The sequence below is a fragment of the Aspergillus welwitschiae genome (assembly GCF_003344945.1).
Source record: "Aspergillus welwitschiae strain CBS 139.54b unplaced genomic scaffold BDQ94scaffold_13, whole genome shotgun sequence".
Classification (NCBI taxonomy): domain Eukaryota; kingdom Fungi; phylum Ascomycota; class Eurotiomycetes; order Eurotiales; family Aspergillaceae; genus Aspergillus; species Aspergillus welwitschiae.
The window spans coordinates 622822-642931 of NW_020798707.1; the positions used below are offsets into that span (position 1 = coordinate 622822).

Here is a 20110-nt window from a genome sequence, read left to right on the forward strand (position 1 = left end):
ACTTTAGCTGGAAAGCGGAAGAAGGTAGCTACATGCATAGATTGCCCATAACGAATGTAATAAAAAAATAAAGAGTCAGTCAATTCTTATTACTTATTATTTACTAAGTATATATCAGCATCATTATTATTGTTATCCTTCTTCTTCCAGTACTCACTAAGTAAGTAGACTACGGAGTTAGTTAGACAGGCCAAACTACTGCCAGCAATACTGGGCCCTTCAAACTCAAACCCCTGTTTGTCCATACAACAGTCCATCTTCTCCCCACTCACTAATCCTCCATCTCGGTGGGCCTGCCCTAACAAGGTCTAGCGGCAACTCCAAAGAAGAAAAAGAAGAACAGAGAGAGGAAAAGGATGATGTACTTAAATAAATTAAAAACAATCCGTATATATTAAAATTTAATCTATTCACTGAAAGGTCAGTGGATAGAAGGATTTATTGTTATTTTTGGTTTTAATATTCGGGTCAAATCAAATTACAAAGAATACCATAGCTCGCGCGTTATTAATTTGGAGAAGGAGGAAGGAAGGCAGGAAGGAAGGAGGAGGGGGTTGCCCGCCTGTCAAAGTGCTCACTTGCACGCACTAAATCCAATTAGTACGGATGGTGTAAGCAGATTCTTTTTTCTTATTTGTCTCTCTTTCCTCTTCCTTTTAATTATTTTCTCAAAAGTACGTACTACATAACTACACTGCCGAGAGCCAAGCCATAGGGGGAAAAGAAAAAGGAAAAGAGAAGGAATGGTCCGCTGTGGCCGTTTTTAATATGCTGACGAGACCTACTTACTACCACCTGCCTGGGTCGGTGTTGATTGACTGACTGACTGAATGACTTGACAGGACGGGCTTCCGCACTAGTAGTCCACCAGTTATTGGTAGTGTAGGTGGCTAGTAGGCTTTAGGTGGATGATGGGCTTGTGTAAGTACACAAGAAAAACCTACACTACCTGACTAAATAGGGTTGAAAGTACGTACGTACGTATCTAACTAGTTAAGTAGTCTACTATTGAAATTAGTTAGTCCGGAGAAACAAACCACTGGAGATGGATACTTAGATGAGTTTCGCGATCGCGATCATATCATGGGGTGGATATCTATTGTTATCATGATTAGTATTGTTTGGAGCTCCATGTTATCGGACGGGGGAAGGAGAGAGAGAGGCAAATTGGATAAAAATAAAAATAAAAATTACATTGCATGATGGATGGACAGATAGATAGGTTGTGCCGTAGTACCCTGGAACTGCACCGGTTGTGTGATGGCAGATCATAGCCGTTTAGGCAGGACTAAAAGGTTAGCTGCGTGCGTTGGGCGGCCACTGGTTGGCTTTGGGTTTCCTCGGAAAAGGCAGATTTGGGGAGAAAAAGGGGAAAATCAAAATAACTGGGCCTGGGAAAGGAAAACAAAAAAAAAGAAGGCCGAGCAAAAAAAATAGAAATACTACATGAATAGGTTATAGGGAAAAAAATAGAATAGAAAATGAAAAATAAAAAGAAAGGTCGAAAAGGAAAAATAGAAGAATCAAAAAAAGAAAAAGAAAAAAAATAAAAAAAATAAAAGATCAGACCAGACCAGACTCGACTCCGACTGGGATTAGAAAAATAAAAATAAAAAAAAGAAGAAATAAAAATTGACCAGGGGAGTGAGTGCAAATGGGGATTTTATTTATTGCTTTTGATGAGAATTTTAATGGGATGATTGTATACCGAAGGCAAGCACCGCTAGTCAGTATATTATTTTGACAGGCAAGACACGACCCTTATCATTGCGCGTTCTCTCTTCCTCTCCTCTCATCCATGCGCGTGCACATCAATCAATCCGTCAATCAATTCATCCATTCATCCAGCCGTGGTTCGGCTTGGTTTTCTCTCCCTTTCCCTCATTGTTGTCCGTCCAAACAGACCCCAAGGTGCACAAGGGGCACCGATCGTCTGCTCCACATCCGAATCGAGTCATATCCACCGGTTCTGTGGATAACCACCAGTGCTTGCTATCCACTCCTCTAGGCCAGTCACCGCACCAACTAGTCTGGAGAACTGCTCCTGCTCGTCCCCGTTCTCCGTCAGGTAGTTAGTAGTGGGCTAGTACCAGGTACTTCCCTGGTTCCTTGACCTTGGACCGTTCCCCTCAATATCGTTCGTTTGACTCGATCTCGTCACATCGCTACACACGGACATCCGACTACATACATACACAGACTGACATCCACTTACTCTCCCTGACCTCTTTCTCCTTCCCGCTCGTTTCCCTCTTCACTCTGACCTTTCCCCCTCTCCTCCTCCTCCTCCACTCCCAACCTCACACTCACTATACTATATACATCATCACTACCGATCATCCTCCCCTTTCTCCATCTACCCTGGTGGAGCTTCCGATCGTTCACTCATTGCTGCTGGTGGCAATTGACTTGAATAGCTTAGCATTACACAACATCACTTCTCCTCATAAACCGACACGGCCTGCATTGCGCTCATTCCCGCCCTTCCGGTCTCTGCTTAATTCGCCGTGTCTTAGATACTGTCGCGGCCCTTGCGTGTCTGCCTGCGAACAAGATTATCCCTCCCGCCCACAGGTACAGCAGAGGAGCTCGCCTCGTTTCCGTCTGTCGTCATTGTCGCTGCACTCCCCGTCGATCGAACTCCTGGGAAAGGAAAAGGTCACACTCGTTGTCCGGGTTAATTTTCCTACTGTCGCAGGTAACCCGTGGATTTTCGAAGATCTAGTCCGGGGTCGACTCGTGGTCCTTGCTTGCTTTACAGCACTATCTAGTCCTCTTTTCACTCGCCCTCCCCTTCGAACGAGGCAGGTTTTCCTCATCCCGGGTGTCGAGTGACTGCTTGTTATTGTTCGCCACACTCTGTTTTTGTTTTGCGGCTTGTCTACTCGGCTTTTGTTGCCTCAAACCTTCCTCAATTCCCCGGTTTCCTCGTGCTCAACTTCACTCCTCGTTTTGATCCAGCGCATTGGAGAACGTGACTGCAGTAGAGTCGCTGCATAATTACTCTCGACGAGCCACCTACTATAGATCGCATCGCTGCAATTTTCGAACAACGCACCTCCTTCGTTTTCTTCCGCGTTTTCTAGGTTCGCGTCCAAGGTACGTTAGCAACCGGTTGCCCTTCCCCAGCATTCCTTCCATTCCCCTCCCTAGAATCGGACATTCCCCGGGAGACATGCAGAACCATCCCCTCCCAAACATCCTTCAGACGCCCTTGCCGGCCTGAGGGTAGAAATCACACCGTCAACGTTCAAGGCTCGCACCAGCCTTCAGCAGCGCCGCATGATTGACCTTCTGTCACAGACATTGATTGCATTACAGCCACACGCATCATTACATCTCGACTAGCTCGATCATCTTCTTTGTCTATACTACATCACTGACACACTTCGATTGTGCAACTCACTTGCTTTTCTTCACCTCTACCACCATTCATAGGATAGTGCGAGAATGATCATTGCGTTCTATCTCGCATAAGCCTTGGTCAGTGACCACGACGTCCGACTGGACCTACCAAGCGGAAGGCTATCCATCACACCGATCTCGTCTCAAATTAAAGACATGGAATCAATGAAGCGACACATTGCGCCACTGAAGATCGAAAAGGGAAACCTTAACTACCACTACGACGACCAACAACAACACTATTATTATCAGCACAATCTTGAAATGAGCCCTCCATTAACACCTTACGGCAACAAAGACGACAGTATGGAGCAATCAGAGACGCCGAGGGCCGTCTTCCACAACTACCTCCGTGCATTCTATCCTTATCACCCCTCCGGAAATGTCTCCCCGTCGACCGTCACCCTCCCCCTGGACCAAGGCGACATCGTTCTAGTGCATTCTGTTCACACCAATGGTTGGGCCGATGGTACACTATTAGATACTGGCGCTCGGGGCTGGCTACCCACCAACTACTGCGAAGCGTATGACCAACAGCCTATGCGGCCGCTTTTGAAGGCGTTGACCGACTTCTGGGATATCATTAGAGGAGGCTGTGGATTCCCTCTAAACGACGCTGGCAACCAGGATCTTGTACGAGGCTTGATTGCTGGCGTGCGCTACCTATTGGTAGGTGTTCGACTCCTAGCTGGTGCTTATCGGAGGATAACTGACCGGGTCACAGCAAAAATCCGAATGTCTCACACGGGATTGTATCCTGGTCACCAGTCACGACGGTCTGCGCAGGAATCGCAAAGCGTTGCTGGCTGAGCTCTCATCTCTGGTCCGGACCACCAAGAGGTTTCAGGAGGTTGCCAGCGGCAATGCGACGCAGGATGAAATGGACTACATGGTCGACGAAATGCTACTCAAGGCTTTCCGCATAGTTACGCGAGGAGTTCGTTTTCTCGATGTGTGGACCGAGGAAGTTGGCCTGAGCAGGACGATCGCCGAGCTCGAGCAGCAATCAGGCTACCAGCAAGGCCCACTCTCTACGCTTTCTGAGACTCGCCCCGTATCGGAAGCTGCTGGCTCCGAGGCCGACACCGAGCGCAACGAGTCTAGACTCATGAACCGTAGCCGATTGGATATGAGCCGAGCATCCACTCGCCTGGACGACTCTCAACAGACCCGTCCGGTGTCTGTGACCACCAAGCGGATTTCCGTCTCCCACCGGGTCTCTACTTCGGGACCGGCCGCGATTGCCCGCAACCCCAACCTAGCGTCCGAACGACTGAACGATGCCTACGACGCATTCCTCGGTGTGCTGGGCTCATTTATTGGGCTTCACCTGCAATCCCGCTCGTCCACGGAATTGGTTGTGACTACGGAGCAGGCGGTGCGTTCCTGCCGCGCGCTGCTCACCGTCGTCGAGGCCACTTGCGAGCATGACCCGCAAGGCAGTGGGCACCTGGAGCAGGCTAGGGACACTATGTATGAACGCCTGTCCGAATTGGTCTATGCGGCCCGGGACGCCTTCCGACCGGCCCATTCTCCAGATGATGAGCTTGTGTTCTTGCCTGATGAAGGAAAGCGCCTGGTGGATGCCGCCACTGATTGCGTGCGAGCAGCGGGGAGCTGCCTGGCCAAAGCTCGACTGATGCTGGAGCAATGCGGTGATTTCGAGCTGGAGGCAATGCCCCAGGATTTGCCTGCTGCAACCAGCGCGGTAACCGACGCCAACAAAACCCCGCAACCCCCGAAGACAAGCACCTTTGCTGGTCACCAGAACCGATCTCAAGAAGCATCATTGCGCTTGCCCCCGCCTCCTCTACAGATTCCCAGCTCCATCAACAATCGATACTCTCCTCCAACCCCAGGTCTCACGGATGACACTACTCCCTCCTCCTTCCAGTCGCGTGGTGGAGCCAGCACTCCCGGCACCGACATGTCCTCCTTCCCGTCCACCAATCTCCTCTCCTCCAGCCTGGATAAGCTATCCTTTTCGTCTCACGACACCCAACCCATCGAGATCCCTCCGCACAGGGACAGCCAAGCCAAGTCCGATGTTAGTGAGTCCTTTGGCCGAGGCATCACTAGCAATGGAAGTAGCTTTACATTCAACAGCCGTCTCCGCGACTCGGAGATGAGTGGTGTCTCCCAGACTTCTACTCGCGCTACCTCGCCCGACATTGGCAATCACTACCAGGTTCCCTCTCTCAAGGGCAGCATCAGTCACTCCACCCTGGCCGAGGAAACAGAAGAAGGAGAAGCCAATATTCTGGAGAAGACCTACGCGCACGAGCTGATCTTCAAAGATGGCCAGATCATGGGCGGAAGTCTACGGGCACTCGTCGAGAAGCTGACTGCACACCAGTCTACGCCAGACGCGATGTTCGTTTCGACCTTCTATCTCACTTTCCGTCTTTTCGCTACCCCAATCGAGTTTGCCGAGACTTTGGTTGATCGATTCAACTACATCGGGGACACTCCTCACACTGCCGGACCCGTTCGTCTGCGTGTTTACAACGTCTTCAAAGGCTGGCTCGAATCTCACTGGCGTCACGACTGCGATAACAGTGCCCTCGAATACATTGTGAACTTCGCCAGCACGACCCTCATGAACAACCTTCCGTCTGCTGGAAAGCGGCTTGTCGAGCTTGCCGACAAGGTGTCAATGGTTCACGGACCAGTGGTACCCCGTCTGGTGTCTTCCATGGGAAAGACCAATACTGCAACTGCACAGTATGTGCACCCAGACACACCTCTGCCACCACCCATCCTTGGAAAGAAGGAAGTCAACCTTCTGAAGCAGTGGAAGAACGGTGAAGGCACAATTACCATCTTGGATTTTGACCCGATGGAACTCGCTCGCCAGTTCACGATCAAGGAGTCGCGCATCTTCTGCGCTATTCTTCCCGAAGAGCTGCTAGCGACGGAGTGGATGAAGAAATCGGGTTCCCTGGCCGTTAACGTCAGGGCCATGGCCACTCTGTCCACGGACCTGACGCATCTCGTGGCAGATTCGATTCTCCAGCTGGAGGAGCCCAAGAAGCGTGCAGCGATCATCAAGCACTGGGTCAAGATTGCGAACAAGTGCCTGGAGCTCAGCAACTACGACTCATTGATGGCCATCATCTGCTCCTTAAATTCATCTATGATCTCCCGCTTGAAGCGGACCTGGGAAGTGGTGTCTCAGAAAACCAAGACGACTCTGGAATACCTTCGAGGCATTGTCGATGTCTCACGGAACTACTACGTTCTCCGGCAGCGACTGCAGAACCGCGTCCCTCCTTGTCTGCCTTTCGTCGGCACTTACCTCACGGACCTCACCTTTGTGGACCACGGCAATCAGGCACTGCGTACCTTGCCCACAGACGAGGGTGATATGGCAGTCATCAACTTCGACAAGCACATGAAGACGGCCAAGATTATCAGCGAGCTGCAACGATTCCAGATTCCGTATCGCCTGACGGAAGTGCCGGAGCTCCAAGCGTGGATGCAGAACGAGCTGGTCCGTGTGCGATCGAGCGGCGAGAAAAGTCTGCAGACATTCTATCGCCGGTCGCTGGTCCTGGAGCCCCGGGAAGTGCCCCAAGCGCGCATGCAGCCCGAATCCAGCTCCTCTTCGATTCTCGAGAATGCCAAAGACAAGTTCGACTTTCTCTCATGGACACATCCCTCCAAATCCAAGTCGGTCGCGACGAACGGTTGAACAGGTCGAATCCCACTCATTCGTCACGGCCGCTACTTTAATGAATTACGACAGTCACTTCAATTCATGTTTTCACGGATTCTTAACCAATTACCCATTTTTATTCCCATCTCTACTTCTCACTACACACGTTTTTCTCGCATTTCCGCTGTGTATACCTTTTGCTCTCACCCTCCTCCACATCTCTTCTAATTTTTATTACTCTCTGGGCGGTTACTCGTGAATATTTCATCCATACGTTTTTTTGTTCGGGGAAACAAGAAAAAAGAGGGAGGGAAAATTAGGGCTTCCAAAACAAACGGAATGTGTACATGCATGCACCGGGGCGGTTGGGAAAAAATTAACATTCACCAAAAAGGGAGGGCAAAGCATATATAGGGGTCTTATACAGGTCGGAAATTGAGCCTCGCGGCTCGCACACCACATACTCGTTGATTCGATTTGGGCCTTGCCTTGTTATGGAGATGCATGTATTGATGATGGGTCATGAGTGCGTCTCTCTGCTTTTTATCTTTGTTTCTTTCTTATACCATTCTCTGTTATGGGGACCTGTGTTTTCATCCTCTTTTACATTTACCCTTCTGTCTGATCTTACTATCATTGTCTTATTGCTTGATTGGTTGCTCTTTGGATGGATGGGAGCATTGCTTGGATTTGTACTTGGAACTGGACTTGGACTTGGCTTGTTATGGACTAGGAACTTATTGGATGGGCATGGAACTTGGATGGATATATGGAAGGATAGGATCTGTGTACTATTTGTATATACCATTCTGCAACATACTAGTTAGTCTCTTGACTAATCGATCGATATCATTCTGATCATATACTATTCAGATGTCGTATGTCTAGCCTTGTAATCATGACACGTAATAGAAAAGGTAAACCTCGCTAGCTAACCAGTCTCCGCATCCTGCCATTTCCTAAACATGCCAACAAAACCAGGACTCCCATATTCATCCGACTGACTCTGATCCAATGATACAGCAGCCCCCATTTCCAAAATAGGTATCATCGAGGGCCGGCCGTGCGCGCACTGGAAAGGGAAAACGCAATCTGCGAGTCGTCGGACCAAACTCTGGCATTCATTCTTGTCCAGAACATCGTTGAACATGATTGCCGTGCGGCATGCGCGAGAGTTCAGCAGGTCGATGATCCCTCGAGGACAGCCGTCGAGTCGGTCTACCCAACTGCTGCTGGTTTGGGCCATATCTGGACGAGAAGCGCCGAAGCCGGTGGGATGGTGAGGCTGTCGGCTTCGGCCGTTTTCTTCTTCGCGTTTCCAGATCTCGCCGCGGATGAGGTCAGAGACTAGGTTGGGCTCGGTGCGGCAGCGCTCGGCGATGAGGGTTGGGAGGGTGTGTACGAAAATGAAGACGTTCTTGTCTTTGGGTCCTTGTTCCATGGTGTAAGTTACACCCCAAGAGTGGAAGAAATCTCTGTATCGTTCAAATAGGGATGCTTCGGTAGTGGGTATCTCAAGAATAATGGGATCCAATGTGATGGTTTGGATGGAGCCCGGGCTATCTTCTTCTGATGTGAACAGCTCTGCCATGAGTGCCTCGACCCGGCAGCGTTCATCCGCAGCGTGCTGATCGATCAAGATCAGGTTTGATGCAGGTTCTCCAGGGCTATTGGAGGGCAATTGCATCTTTACCAGGATGAATTTCTGATCCACTTGGGCGATAATTTCTGCAGCTCTTAAATCCTGTTTGCGCAGTTTGCCGCGAAACTTCGACACTCCCATGCTTTCGAAACCGCATAGCTCGCCCTGATTGTCCCGCGAGCTAGACCCGGGGCGAGCTGTCTCATGGCCAGCACTGACATCCATCGCACTGATAGGCCTCTCTGGGCGACCAAAAACAGGGTTAATCCAATTGTCCAAAAGTTTCTCAACCCACTTGTTGTCGGTCCCCTGCAGATCGACCGATCTTGGTCGCTGCACTTCATCTGGAGCGCGATGTGGTTCTGGTAGACAGCCAGTGGACCGGGGCCGCAGCGCCACGTCCGCTGCTACTGAAGACCCAAGGAGTATGGACTGACCAGTCCGCGAGTTGATTAAATGGCGTCTACCCGTGTAAGGATCGACCCATGGCGTCATTCTGTCGGTAGCTGTCTCTTCATGAATCTGATTCAGTTGCTCTTCGTGCATCTCTGGTCCTTCCAGTACAGGAGATCGGGGCTCAGTGGCCGTTCCTTCATTGCCTGCAGATAGGAGCGCTGGTTGCTGGTTCAAATGATCCTGGACTTGATGTGCTGGGTTATTCTCTGAGCGAGTTGACCTGGGTTCGCGACCGCGCAAAGGAAACCTCTTGCTGACCGCTTCCGGCTTCGCACTTTTTATCCTGGTCCAATCTCCGAAATGATGACTGACATTGGGTGGTCTTCGCAAAGAGGGGAGCCTGAGCTGATTGCCGAGAGTTTCTTCGGTGGCGGAGACTTCACCTTCTAGAGATAGAGACCTTCCGGCCTTCACGCTGCTATGGCGCGTAGTAGCTGGTGGTACATTGGGCGTACCTCTTTTCCTTTTCCCAGTACGTGGGCGTAAGCTGCTTTGCCTGAGAAATTCGTTGATCATTGTCGAAAGCACATCTATTATACGTTGGAGGGACTTGTCTGATTCCGGAAGTTCTTGCGTGTCATCGTCGATACTCCACTCATTGCAGCTGTCTATACGTATATAGAACATTGGCCATTTATTGACTGCTTTAGACGCAGGTTTGCTATGCATGAGTTGGCCATCAGCAGCCCGGACGGGCGCTTCAACTGCAGAGGAGCAGTTTTTCATAGACCCAAAGTCCGACAAGGCAAATGAGCGATTGACTTCCGCATAGATCAGATTCGCGTTGTTCCTCGCGAACACCGGGGTCGAGCCTAAAGAGACGAACTGGACCTTCTTCGTAGGACTAGGCGTCAAAGAGACTGCTGCATGAATCGTGAAGTCGGACACGCTGGCTGATACGGTATCCCATATGCCCGTATTCTGAGCCCCGACAAGCCCCGACTGTGCCAGGATGGAACGCAGTCGCTGTAGATCAGGCTCCCCGCCATATTGTCTTGCAAGTCCCTGGGGGCAAACTGTAATCTTTTTGTCTCTATGAGTGTCTAGGATCACTAGCTTAGCCACCCTGTCGTTTGCAACCATGAACGACACCAAAAAGTGCCTCAATTCATCCCACTGCCGCTCCAGCTCATCCGGTCTTTGAAGAGCCAAGGCTCGGCTCTTTACGCGCACGGGCATATTCCCGAACAGATCATTTACTGTGACAGAGGTGCCATGGGCACTAAACCTCAGCTCCTGATAAACTGGAGCTGGCATCAAACGAGCAACCGGCGTCGAGTGATGGAAAGTGACAGTATTAGTACTCGAATGGCGAACATAATGTGACGTGATCGTCAGCAGAGAAAGAGCAGCAAGCGAGGCGAGAAAAAGCCCTTTGCGTCCTTCAATAGTATGGTTCGAATGGTATTTTGAAGTATCTGCGTCACTTATGAGTAAAAGGTATTGTTATGTGACAGTTAAACTTACGGTGCGCTTTTCCCAATCCTCCGTCTGGTCCAAACTCCGCTGGAGGAATGCCATCTCCATCATCTTCGACTATACAGCCCCCGCGAACGAAGTCGACCGTGACATAGACTGTGCGGGCATTTGCATCTAATGCATTCTTGACTAGCTCTACAATGACTCCGTTCAAGTGTGTAATGGCAGTTGAGGATTTGAGCTTCGCCACTACATCAGGCGGTAGAGGCCGTATCTTGGGATCCCATGACGACATCACCAGGGAATTGGTTAATTAGTTTGTTGCCTGGTAAAGATTCTCTCCTCATGTTGCCATAATGTGGTGGCGCTCCGAGTTCGTTGACAGCGTTTGAATTCTGCCCTGTAGCTTTACCAGATAGGGTAGACAGGTCATCGAAAGCCCAAAACGCAAAGAAGACATTAAAAAATAGGTTACCTGATTATACTAATGATATAATAGTAAAGATTTCTGCCATGTTGACGGTGGATGAAGAGAGCGATTTAAGATGGAGCTCAGCAGGGGAAACCGCGGCCGATGATGTCTCATATCACGTGATGATAAGACAGCTGGCGATAAGCAATCGTGGAATACGTATAAACATTGGACTACTCCCTACGAGGCTTTCGAACAATTCGACTAATATTGCTATACTGCTGACAAGTAGAAATCCTCCAAATAAAGAGACAGTTGATGCGTGCCAGCTTAGCTCCCCCAGAGACGGAGTACATTGGGCTGTGTAGTATCTGGCATCCCCGATTGCGGATGTTTGAGCTTATCGTGGCTGGGTCGTTCTGTATACAATCTCCGGTTTCGAGGTGAAAACAAACAACTAACCCAAACCATTGAATGTCCCCTCAACTACTATGGTTCAGGGTGAAGCACATGGAGCAGATCAAGATTGCAGCATGCTTGCTGATAGGATGTAGTTCACGAGGGGAAAGCACTGGACACGAGGGCATAGCGTGGGATGGCATGCACCAGACTAAGAACTAAAGCGTGCGGCAGCGAGTCATAACTGGCACGGATCGACTAACATAATTCGCCGGGGATATCCATGTCAAGAGACCGAATAAGCGGGCTAGCGAGATACGCGCTATCGCATCACTGCAGTAGTTCCAGCCTCGGAAGCTTGAAATGGCGCTGGAGGCGGGATTCGTAACAGATCGACACAGATTCGTCAGGCTGAACCACTGACAAACCATGTCCAGAGGGCAGACATGATGACACGTCAGGAGAGAGGAGTGCAAGGCATGAATCTCATTCACTCAATTAGATAAATGAATCGGTTGGGGAGTGAAGAGCAGGCGAGAGAAAGGCGACATCCAGGCGCCGATCGTTTTTTGGGCCGACGGGCATCACGTGCAGCTCCTGAGGAACTCCTGACTTGGAAATGAAAGGGTGGATGGCCGACCTCTTCCTCCATCGCCAATCTCCCAATTTCTCGGTCTTCTTCTTCCTTCCGGACTCTTTTGTTTCTTGCTACCGTCCTTGTCGGTTTCTTTTGGGTTGAAGTTATTTGTTTTTTGCCCCCCCGTCACACCTCTCTTCTCTGTCTCTCCCTCCGCTACCCCTCCAGCCCTTTATATCCGTTTATTTGGTTCACGCATCTTCCCCTGCGGCTCTTATCTGATCGGCCAACCGTCTATCGCTATATCCCTGTGGACTCGCATCACTCGCTACGGGGAACGTGTCGAGAGTGGCGATCGCAAAGACACTCACTTCCGCTGGCTATCTCACCTGTGGATTGCTGGAAGGCCAGAATGGCCACGGCTGAAGGGCCCGCCAGGGCGCATGGTGAGTGGATTCAGCTCCCATCACCCTTGTCTCAGCATTTCTTTTTTATGGTGCTCATATACAAGGTATAGATCGCAATGGACGTCGTCACCCCTTTTCTAGCTGGATGAAGCGACTCGCCAGTCTCAAGCATTCTACCGATTCAAGTGCCAACCGTTGGTCCAACAAGCGTCATGCGATGCCCAAATACAAAAGCCGGAGTTCGAAGAACAACCCCTACCCGCTGTCGGGCACTGCCCACATGGTTGCCGACTATAATAGCGACTTCAACACTTCCGAGGCGAGTGCGGATTCCGGCCGGAGGTCCTGTTCGCAGAGCGAACCCTCCCTCGCATACTCCGGGTACGAGCAGCAGGTCCCAGCCACCAGTGCAAAGTCAACCGCGCCAACCATCTCAACCAACGGTGATACGGCCATCTCCGAAGCAGCATATTCCAAGGCAGGGACGATGGCTACAGTGGGTGGTGGCATCAGTTCGCAGGGGGGAGGCGAGGGAAGCACCTTCTCATCGCCCGCGCCATCGGTCCGATCTCTGACCACGACCTTAACCACCGTGCAATCGGCAGCACCTTCTGGCCAGCTCTACAATACGCAGAACCAGCACCACAGTCTGACCCATACCGGCTCACTACACAATCCAGCGACGCAACAGGTGCAATTTTCTCATCAGTTTCCCCCGTCGCCAGCCACGGCCGTGCCGCCCCACCTTGCCCCTCATGGTCACTCGGTCACCTATAGCACTGCGACAGCCAACAATATCTTGACCGACAACGCCTCTATTTTGACCCTCGCATCGTCGTCAAAAAGGCGCCGCAGAAACTCCCTCGACACAAATGCCTCTGTTCGCGCCCTGGCGCCGTCCTCGGTGTTTGGTGGCAGCCGTGAGAGTTTACCCTTGAGTGTGCTGAGTGGAAATGTCGGAGAGTCAGCAACCTCGTCTTCATTTAATCCACCGGGTGTACTCAACAGACCTAGCTTGGTGGGTCTCGCCAGTGTAGAGCGTGCCAGCGTCTACTCAGCATCCGGGGCCACACCTTTAGCAGGGAGCGGTGAGCGCGGCAGCTTTCACAAGACCGCCACTGCAGGAGACGGTGCCAGTGTCATCAGCGCGGCCCAATCGCACAGTCGCCACGACAGCAATGCAGCCAGCATCACTGGCACCGGTATGAGCAGTCCATGGTCTGGACCGTCAAGCAACCAACCAATGACGGGAAGAATCAGCCGTCGCAGCTCAGGATGGGGAGAGATCAACGGTGACGAGAGCGATGTAGAGAAGCTAGCCGAAGGGAGAGAGGAGGAGCCCGAAATCAAAGTTGAGGGTGTGACAGACCTGAAAAGAGAGTTATCTGGTGAGTAGGGTGATTGATTTGATCGGGTATCGAATCAACCCTCCGCAACCAGATTATCATTCTCAGGAAGAAAAGAGACTCTTTCAATCTCTTTCCTTCTTTACTACTGCAACGAAGTTACGCAAGATGAGATATTCCATGACAGATTGAGTGAACCCTGTTTCTGCTTTCATTTTTGACTTCTGCGTTCTTGTTCTCAAAGTAATGACTAATGCATCCACACACACACACACACACACACACACACACACACACACACGGAGCGCTTCGTTTCATCTCTCACCCACAGAGGAAACGAACCCCTCCTTCCACATACCCCTACAACCTATCTATCTTGCTATGAGGCGTTAAAACGGCGTTTGATATTCATTCTACATATTCCCTTTCCCGATTTGCACCCTCTTTACCCATCTGTACATCCCCTTCCTATACGATACACCCCGATCCGGTAGGACGGATAACAAGTGGAAATGGGCACGGTGCACACGGAACAGGACACTAGGGATTATCTATCTATCTGGGCGGGCGGACGGACGGCACGGCACGGTACGGTACGGTTTCTATTTGATATCCCCAATGGCTTTGCAAGCATGTATGGCACATTGCTCAATGTTATCTTTATATCTGATTCTATCCTGTCTTTCCTTTCTCTTCTTCTCTTGATGTCAATTTACCTTACCTTCTCTTTACTTACACGAATGTATTTGCTATGCTATCTTCCTCTTCTGTGTTTTGAGGCAAACGCTGTTAGCTTTCCATACATCGAAGTACACAATAGTACCTATAGTCGCGTTGAATCTTTGCGTTGGGGGTTTAGCTCTAAATAGACGAGGATATTAGTATGTTTAGTATTTCTGCAAATGGAGTGGAGACTACTTCTCTAATTAGTCTTTGAGGCAGTGCCACATCACTTGGGACTTGATAGTAGTGGGTGGGAGCCACAACTACTTAGTGGGCGGAGTATGCATAATGTACGGAAATGTGAAGATGTTATAACTGATTGTCAATGTTTCTTTTCATTGTCATGCTTTTTAGAAACAGGCGCTGTGTGTGGTATGCACAACAGCTTCCTGATCTGATCTGTTTAGATCGAAATTTGTACTTCGTAAACATCACTCATGCCACCGACGAGCCTAGGTATTTCCTTGCACCGCGACGCCATCCCCTCATGTACACCATTAGATATAAGAAAGAAGATAAAAAAAAAAATAGAAAGTGGGAAGTAAAAAAAAAAATGATGGGAGAATCTGCGACTCTGCATAAACATCATCTACAAAGCTCAAAGACCAAGCAAGAAAAAGGTAACACGAGGTTTCGAGTCTAGGCAGTGCCCACACCGATCTTGGACTCGGAACTACTCCGTTCGGTCTCCTTCTGCTGTTGAGAAGCCAGGAACTTCTTGAACATGGCGGCGATGTCGCTCTCCGACTTCTTGGCCTCTTCCGAGGTTTGACCGTTCTTCTCGGTGATAAGGTTCTTGAGCCATTGGTTTTCCAGCTCCAGAGCCGTGACGCGGGCCTCCAGCGCAGTGTTCTTCTCGGTGGTCTCCTTGACGGTCTTCTCGAGAGCTTGCTCACGCATCTTCTTCTTCACGCGGAAGCGGGCGCTCGCGGCGGTGTTGCGGCGACGCTTGTCTTCTTCAGCGGCAATGCGCGCGGCCTCCTCTACGCTCATAGCTGGGGTCTTCTGAGTGTTCTTGCGCTTAGGTCCTGATGCGGGGGCGGTGGTAGTCGGAGCCGGGGCGGGGGTGGCAGCCGCGGACGGCGGAGATGTGATCGAGGACTGCGGGGAGGGATGAGAAGCCGACTGGCTGGGAGCAGGGTTGATGTTAAGAGGACCGTTCGGCAGGGACGGAACTGCAGAGTACTGTGTGTTCTGGACGGGCAAAGGTTGGGTATTGATGGAGTTCATGGTAGAGGAAATGTCGTTGACGTTGCCGAAGCCTTCTAGAGAACGTTAGTCATGACTGTCATGATTGGATGAAGGCCCCTGATGAGGCAAGCAGAGTCGACAAAGGGGAAAGGGTCCCAAGCTGGGCGGATGGGGTATAAAGCACAGCATCACTGGGATCGACACGAGCCCAGATCATCTTGAATGTGCCACGAATGGTGTCTCTATGCAACCTCCCACGCTGCACGGGTCACGTGGTATGGCGCCATCACGAGAGCGATTGGCGTTATCCCAGGCCAAGGCAAGGCCGCTGCACGTTCTGCGATCGCGCACAGACAAAGAGGACCCCATGCAGCAGACGGGCCAATGAGCGGACGTGCAGATGAGGTGCGCGGCGGAAGGAGCGCTCGTGTCTCAGGGATATAGTAAAGCTTCTCCCGCTAGTACTAGTCCCTGAGAGGGTACGAGATTCGCACAATCAAAGCAAATTGGACCAAGGAAAAAAGAAAAAAAAAAGGCAGAGGAGGATGGCGGGGGGAAGGTATGGGAAGAGCACATTGACGAGCGTTGATGGTTGAAGCAACCGTTGAAGCTGTGCGCATGTACGAAGTATGCAGCTGCTTCAACAATGCCCCAACAGTTGTCCGTAGCCACCCAGCTTGGATCCAGGAGTTTCATGATGTGGTGTTTTCAAAGACAGCCTGCAGCAACTCACCTCCCAGAATGTTCAAAAAGTCCATGTCAGAACTGGCATCTTGCGCTGTTTCCTTCTTGACTGTGTTGTCCTCCAGCGAGTCAAAGTTGGGCAGATTGAGATCGCCGAACTTGTCGAAATCGAAGAATTCGGTATTGGTGAAGAGCGACAGTTCATCCTCGAGGTTGTATGAATCTTGATGTTGCTGCTGAAGGGCCTGATCGTATGGCGAAGGAATAGCATTCAAATCATCGAGATATTGGGAGAAGTTGGGGGCCCGACGGCCGTTGAATCCGGACATGATGTGTTTTTGAGGCTTTACGGGCCTCTTTTCCTGAGATCCGGCGATGAGAGTATTGAGAATTGTAGTCAAGTTTCGTAGTTTCTATATCGAAATCCCTCTCCACAGGGACACTTGGTCGTTCGATTAACACCAAGTATTCAAAAACCGTCCACGGTAACCCGTGCAGTGTATTCGTAGTGGGCGAACCAATCGATGGGGTCGCAATGCAGGTGATATGGGGTGTCGGCGGGATTTGAAGACAAGACAGGAGAAGACAAAAGGCGTGGGAAGAGTCGAGGAGAGAAGAGGGTCGAGTCAAGTTTGGAGTGTGGGACAGCCGGAGACGAAAAAGAGTGGGAATTTGCGGCGGGGCGGGGGAATTGGAGGGAAGCCGCTGATTATTAAGTTATCGGGGGGAAAATGCGGCACACTGGCGCCCGTTGAATAATCCCGGTGACTAACCGTCCCATTCATTCATTCCTGCTCTGCTCCGATCGCTACTGCATCATCTTGCGATCATTCACTCCAACAAGTATTGTCTTTCCAGATTATTTCTAGATCTAATCTCCCCATCCGCTGGGCCCCGGAATCTGGATATTCTACAGAGTTACTCCTTCTTCCCTTGAGGCACACAGTACCTGCGCTGGTTCACCCGGGAGCCGCGTGTTGCCACCGCACAATCACTCACTCACCACTACAGTAAATGCTTTTCCGCTGATGACATCGAAGCCGAGTCATCCTCTTTCCGGTGGCCGAAGTCGGGCTTGCGGAACCAAAGAATCCCACTGCCGCCGTCCTCGCCCGGCTTGGTTTTAGGGTCCAAACCGGTTGAACTTAGGCACGACCGTGGCCACTCTCATGAAGTCAGATTGAACAAATTCCTCGCACTGACTTATGGTCTACCAGACTTGCCTGACCGGGTGTCCGCTATGAATGCCCTGGTTGGCTCGAGGCCGATGGCTTGGCGACCTTAGTATTGTTTAGTATTATTGTTCTACTTCGGATTTTGCGCGGTTCGCGAGGAATTAATCTCCCTGCTTATAAACCACATCTCGTGTACCTGCTCGATCCAGTTAGCCAAGGGCCGACTACAAAAAAGGGTAAAATTATCCGCGAGCACAACCTCGCAACCTCCCCATTAATAATCGGGATCTGCATCGTTATCGTATGAGGCTATCCACAACCTCTCTTCTATCATCCTTGCAGATATGGTATGTTCATGCATCACACGATAGTCAACGAGTAAACAATATAACCCTGTAATCACGCTATTTCCGGCATCTATAGCGCTATTCAAACATCAAATCACTGAAAAGAGGAGTAGTGAATGACTGGAGATGATCGACTTGGAATGCGGGAGCCCCTGCGCTGCCAACCGCACTAAGATAAGACCACTCTTGCGATCCTATCTGCACGTGATGATGTTTGTTGGTGCCCCAGGAACCACACCGCAATCCCGGACCTTCGCGCCGCATTCATCCAATCTATCCAATCTCCAACTCAGTAAAGTAACCACTCAGCCCTACCAAGCTGACGAGTCGTTACTCTACGGACCTACTGAGTAGGTCTTCCATCAACTCCCACACGCAATGGCCCGCCTAAAGTCCGTCCGCGCGCCCACAACCGCCAGTTTACCCAGCAATCTCCGCATCCCCTCCTCCACGCCGTCCCTAGTCAAAGCTTTTGGCAAGCTCACCCGGCAGGCACTGCTGGATCTTGCGTTTCAATGGCTCGACGATCGCAACCTGCAGGCTTTCCCACCATATCTCCAAGAAGATGAAGACCAAAAAGAGGAGGAGGACGAGGGACTAAGTCCCTACCCGGCGGAGCGCACCGTCAACGACGTCCGAAACGCATACCAGGAACTGCAGCTGCGCAAAGGCGGCAAACGCGAAGTAATTGATCGCATCCTCGAAGGCGACTGGAGGCATGGCATTACCCTGCGACAACTAGCCATGGTCGACCTTCGCTACATCGACGACCACTCCTCCAGCCTCCGATGGACCGCACTGGAACTCTCCCGCATCGAAAGCCAACAACAACAACAACAACAACAACAACAACAGCATCAACAATCAGACTCCTCCGACCTATCCGCATGTCTCCCGCGCGTCCACGCCTCAACCTTCCTCAGCAAGCTCCAGCAACAGATCGCTCCGCTCGTAAAAGCGCACTACTATCTCTCCCGCTCGACCTCCCTCCCTCTCACCTTCCTCCGCATCTTCGTCACCAACTCCCCCTACCAACATCCGCGCCAGGCCGCCGAACTCCTCACCGACTCGTCGCGCGTCATCTACATCGCTTTCCCAGATAGCTGTCCCTACATATACACCTCCATTGCCTCCACCCCGGGCTCCTCAAAATCCAGCAGCGCATCCGCAACCCCCCACGCCATCGCAACCGACCCCCGCAGCCTGCAACGTCTCGTCCGCGACGCCCTCCCCAAGGCCCTCTCTCTCCCCCACCAGCGCTACACCCTCAAACCCACCTCCCTAACAGCAAAGAGTCTCCAAGCGCTCCTCTCCCTCCGCGGCCCCGGCCGCGCCAACCAATCCACCGGCGCATTCAGCATCTTCGCCGACGCCGCCCTCGAAGGAAGTCCCCTGGACCCTCGACCATCCAGCACCGTCACTCCAGAAGAACACATGAACCATCCATCGCACCACAAGGAGAACCAACACCCAGACGACGCAGACACTTCCACCTCTAAACCACCCAAACGATCCAACACCGACCACGAAGACCCCCACGTCTTCAAAAAACGAACCCTAACCGTACAATCCCGCTTCGGTACCTCCGCATCTCTATCCTCTGCTCCTCTCGACCGTCTCGATATCCGTCTCCTCGATCCCCCAACTCCCACATCCACAGCATCATCATCGTCATCATCATCAACACCGACCCTCTCCCTCACCTTCACCGGCACAGACGTAATCAGCGGATTCCGCAAACTAGCCGAAACCGGCATCATCAATGCAGAAAAGATGCCTTCGTGGATGACGGGCGAAGAAGCAGTGAGTGTAGCTGCTGTTCGTCGGGGTCGGCGGGTCGTGAAGGATAGTGGATGATTATGATGGCATACACGCATTTATTCATCATTCATTCGTCCTTTCATCCTCGGTAGTGGCTGTGTGGGTGTCACTCGCCCAGATACAGACACGTAGCTAGTGGTCTGGAGGGGCTGAATACCTACCTCTTATTCCCATGTAGTGGGAGTGTGCGCCCGGGGTTCAACTTATGGACATATTCGTCCACATGTCTGTGTGGCCAATACGGACTCCTGACTTAACGGTGTGGTTGGCTCGAGCATGGTATATAGTATCGTAGATTTTGGACACTCATCTGTTAAGATGGACTAGTTGTTTGCCGGCAATGGCTTGGCCGTTGTACTATCTAGCAAGAACTATTACTCAGGGTCGCTGGAAAGATCCTAGACAGTGGGGAGAGCTCCAGATCTATCTGCACATGAAGCGGAATCTA

The 20110-nt window shown here is 51.2% G+C and overlaps 8 protein-coding genes across 8 annotated transcripts; 5 read left to right on the top strand and 3 right to left on the bottom strand.

Annotated features, from left to right (window-relative positions):
* Positions 1–3096: 3096 nt before the first annotated feature.
* BDQ94DRAFT_24236 (guanine nucleotide exchange factor) lies at positions 3097–7342 on the top strand. The gene is made up of 3 exons (XM_026775304.1): positions 3097–3099; positions 3304–4074; positions 4130–7342. The coding sequence occupies exons 2-3, from the start codon at positions 3562–3564 to the stop codon at positions 7097–7099; spliced, it is 3483 nt and encodes a 1160-aa protein (XP_026627248.1). The 5' UTR covers positions 3097–3099; positions 3304–3561; the 3' UTR covers positions 7100–7342.
* BDQ94DRAFT_24237 (uncharacterized protein) lies at positions 7343–7958 on the top strand. Its single transcript, XM_026775305.1, has one exon. The coding sequence runs from the start codon at positions 7586–7588 to the stop codon at positions 7919–7921; it is 336 nt and encodes a 111-aa protein (XP_026627249.1). The 5' UTR covers positions 7343–7585; the 3' UTR covers positions 7922–7958.
* On the bottom strand, positions 7959–11089 carry BDQ94DRAFT_178199 (putative DNA mismatch repair protein (Mlh3)). The gene is made up of 2 exons (XM_026773075.1): positions 10629–11089; positions 7959–10579 (listed from the first exon to the last, which is right to left on the bottom strand). Exons 1-2 carry the CDS (start codon positions 10873–10875, stop codon positions 7995–7997), a joined length of 2832 nt encoding a protein of 943 aa, XP_026627250.1. The 5' UTR covers positions 10876–11089; the 3' UTR covers positions 7959–7994.
* A 973-nt stretch (positions 11090–12062) lies between these two features.
* Positions 12063–14021, top strand: BDQ94DRAFT_142339 (uncharacterized protein). Its single transcript, XM_026766018.1, has 2 exons — positions 12063–12414; positions 12486–14021. Exons 1-2 carry the CDS (start codon positions 12381–12383, stop codon positions 13769–13771), a joined length of 1320 nt encoding a protein of 439 aa, XP_026627251.1. The 5' UTR covers positions 12063–12380; the 3' UTR covers positions 13772–14021.
* Positions 13826–14136, bottom strand: BDQ94DRAFT_24260 (uncharacterized protein). The gene has a single exon (XM_026775306.1). The coding sequence runs from the start codon at positions 14037–14039 to the stop codon at positions 13881–13883; it is 159 nt and encodes a 52-aa protein (XP_026627252.1). The 5' UTR covers positions 14040–14136; the 3' UTR covers positions 13826–13880.
* Positions 13982–14691, top strand: BDQ94DRAFT_142340 (uncharacterized protein). The gene has a single exon (XM_026766019.1). The coding sequence runs from the start codon at positions 14234–14236 to the stop codon at positions 14588–14590; it is 357 nt and encodes a 118-aa protein (XP_026627253.1). The 5' UTR covers positions 13982–14233; the 3' UTR covers positions 14591–14691.
* On the bottom strand, positions 14677–16984 carry BDQ94DRAFT_142343 (putative bZIP transcription factor (MetR)). Its single transcript, XM_026766020.1, has 2 exons — positions 16369–16984; positions 14677–15709 (listed from the first exon to the last, which is right to left on the bottom strand). Exons 1-2 carry the CDS (start codon positions 16646–16648, stop codon positions 15084–15086), a joined length of 906 nt encoding a protein of 301 aa, XP_026627254.1. The 5' UTR covers positions 16649–16984; the 3' UTR covers positions 14677–15083.
* An 823-nt stretch (positions 16985–17807) lies between these two features.
* Positions 17808–20076, top strand: BDQ94DRAFT_24274 (CENP-N/CHL4 family protein). Its single transcript, XM_026775307.1, has one exon. The coding sequence runs from the start codon at positions 18220–18222 to the stop codon at positions 19696–19698; it is 1479 nt and encodes a 492-aa protein (XP_026627255.1). The 5' UTR covers positions 17808–18219; the 3' UTR covers positions 19699–20076.
* The last annotated feature ends 34 nt before the right edge of the window (positions 20077–20110 follow it).

Excerpts from the sequence above, each read along its gene's own strand:
- BDQ94DRAFT_24236 (XM_026775304.1), top strand. The coding sequence starts at position 3,562 with ATGGAATCAATGAAGCGACACATTGCGCCACTGAAGATCGAAAAGGGA. Across the intron at positions 4,075-4,129 it reads CTGGCGTGCGCTACCTATTG|CAAAAATCCGAATGTCTCAC; the intron begins GTAGGTGTTCGA and ends ACCGGGTCACAG.
- BDQ94DRAFT_24237 (XM_026775305.1), top strand. The coding sequence starts at position 7,586 with ATGAGTGCGTCTCTCTGCTTTTTATCTTTGTTTCTTTCTTATACCATT.
- BDQ94DRAFT_178199 (XM_026773075.1), bottom strand. The coding sequence starts at position 10,875 with ATGTCGTCATGGGATCCCAAGATACGGCCTCTACCGCCTGATGTAGTG. Across the intron at positions 10,580-10,628 it reads AGGATTGGGAAAAGCGCACC|ATACTTCAAAATACCATTCG; the intron begins GTAAGTTTAACT and ends TAAGTGACGCAG.
- BDQ94DRAFT_142339 (XM_026766018.1), top strand. The coding sequence starts at position 12,381 with ATGGCCACGGCTGAAGGGCCCGCCAGGGCGCATG. Across the intron at positions 12,415-12,485 it reads AGGGCCCGCCAGGGCGCATG|ATCGCAATGGACGTCGTCAC; the intron begins GTGAGTGGATTC and ends TACAAGGTATAG.
- BDQ94DRAFT_24260 (XM_026775306.1), bottom strand. The coding sequence starts at position 14,039 with ATGAAACGAAGCGCTCCGTGTGTGTGTGTGTGTGTGTGTGTGTGTGTG.
- BDQ94DRAFT_142340 (XM_026766019.1), top strand. The coding sequence starts at position 14,234 with ATGGGCACGGTGCACACGGAACAGGACACTAGGGATTATCTATCTATC.
- BDQ94DRAFT_142343 (XM_026766020.1), bottom strand. The coding sequence starts at position 16,648 with ATGTCCGGATTCAACGGCCGTCGGGCCCCCAACTTCTCCCAATATCTC. Across the intron at positions 15,710-16,368 it reads CTTTTTGAACATTCTGGGAG|AAGGCTTCGGCAACGTCAAC; the intron begins GTGAGTTGCTGC and ends AACGTTCTCTAG.
- BDQ94DRAFT_24274 (XM_026775307.1), top strand. The coding sequence starts at position 18,220 with ATGGCCCGCCTAAAGTCCGTCCGCGCGCCCACAACCGCCAGTTTACCC.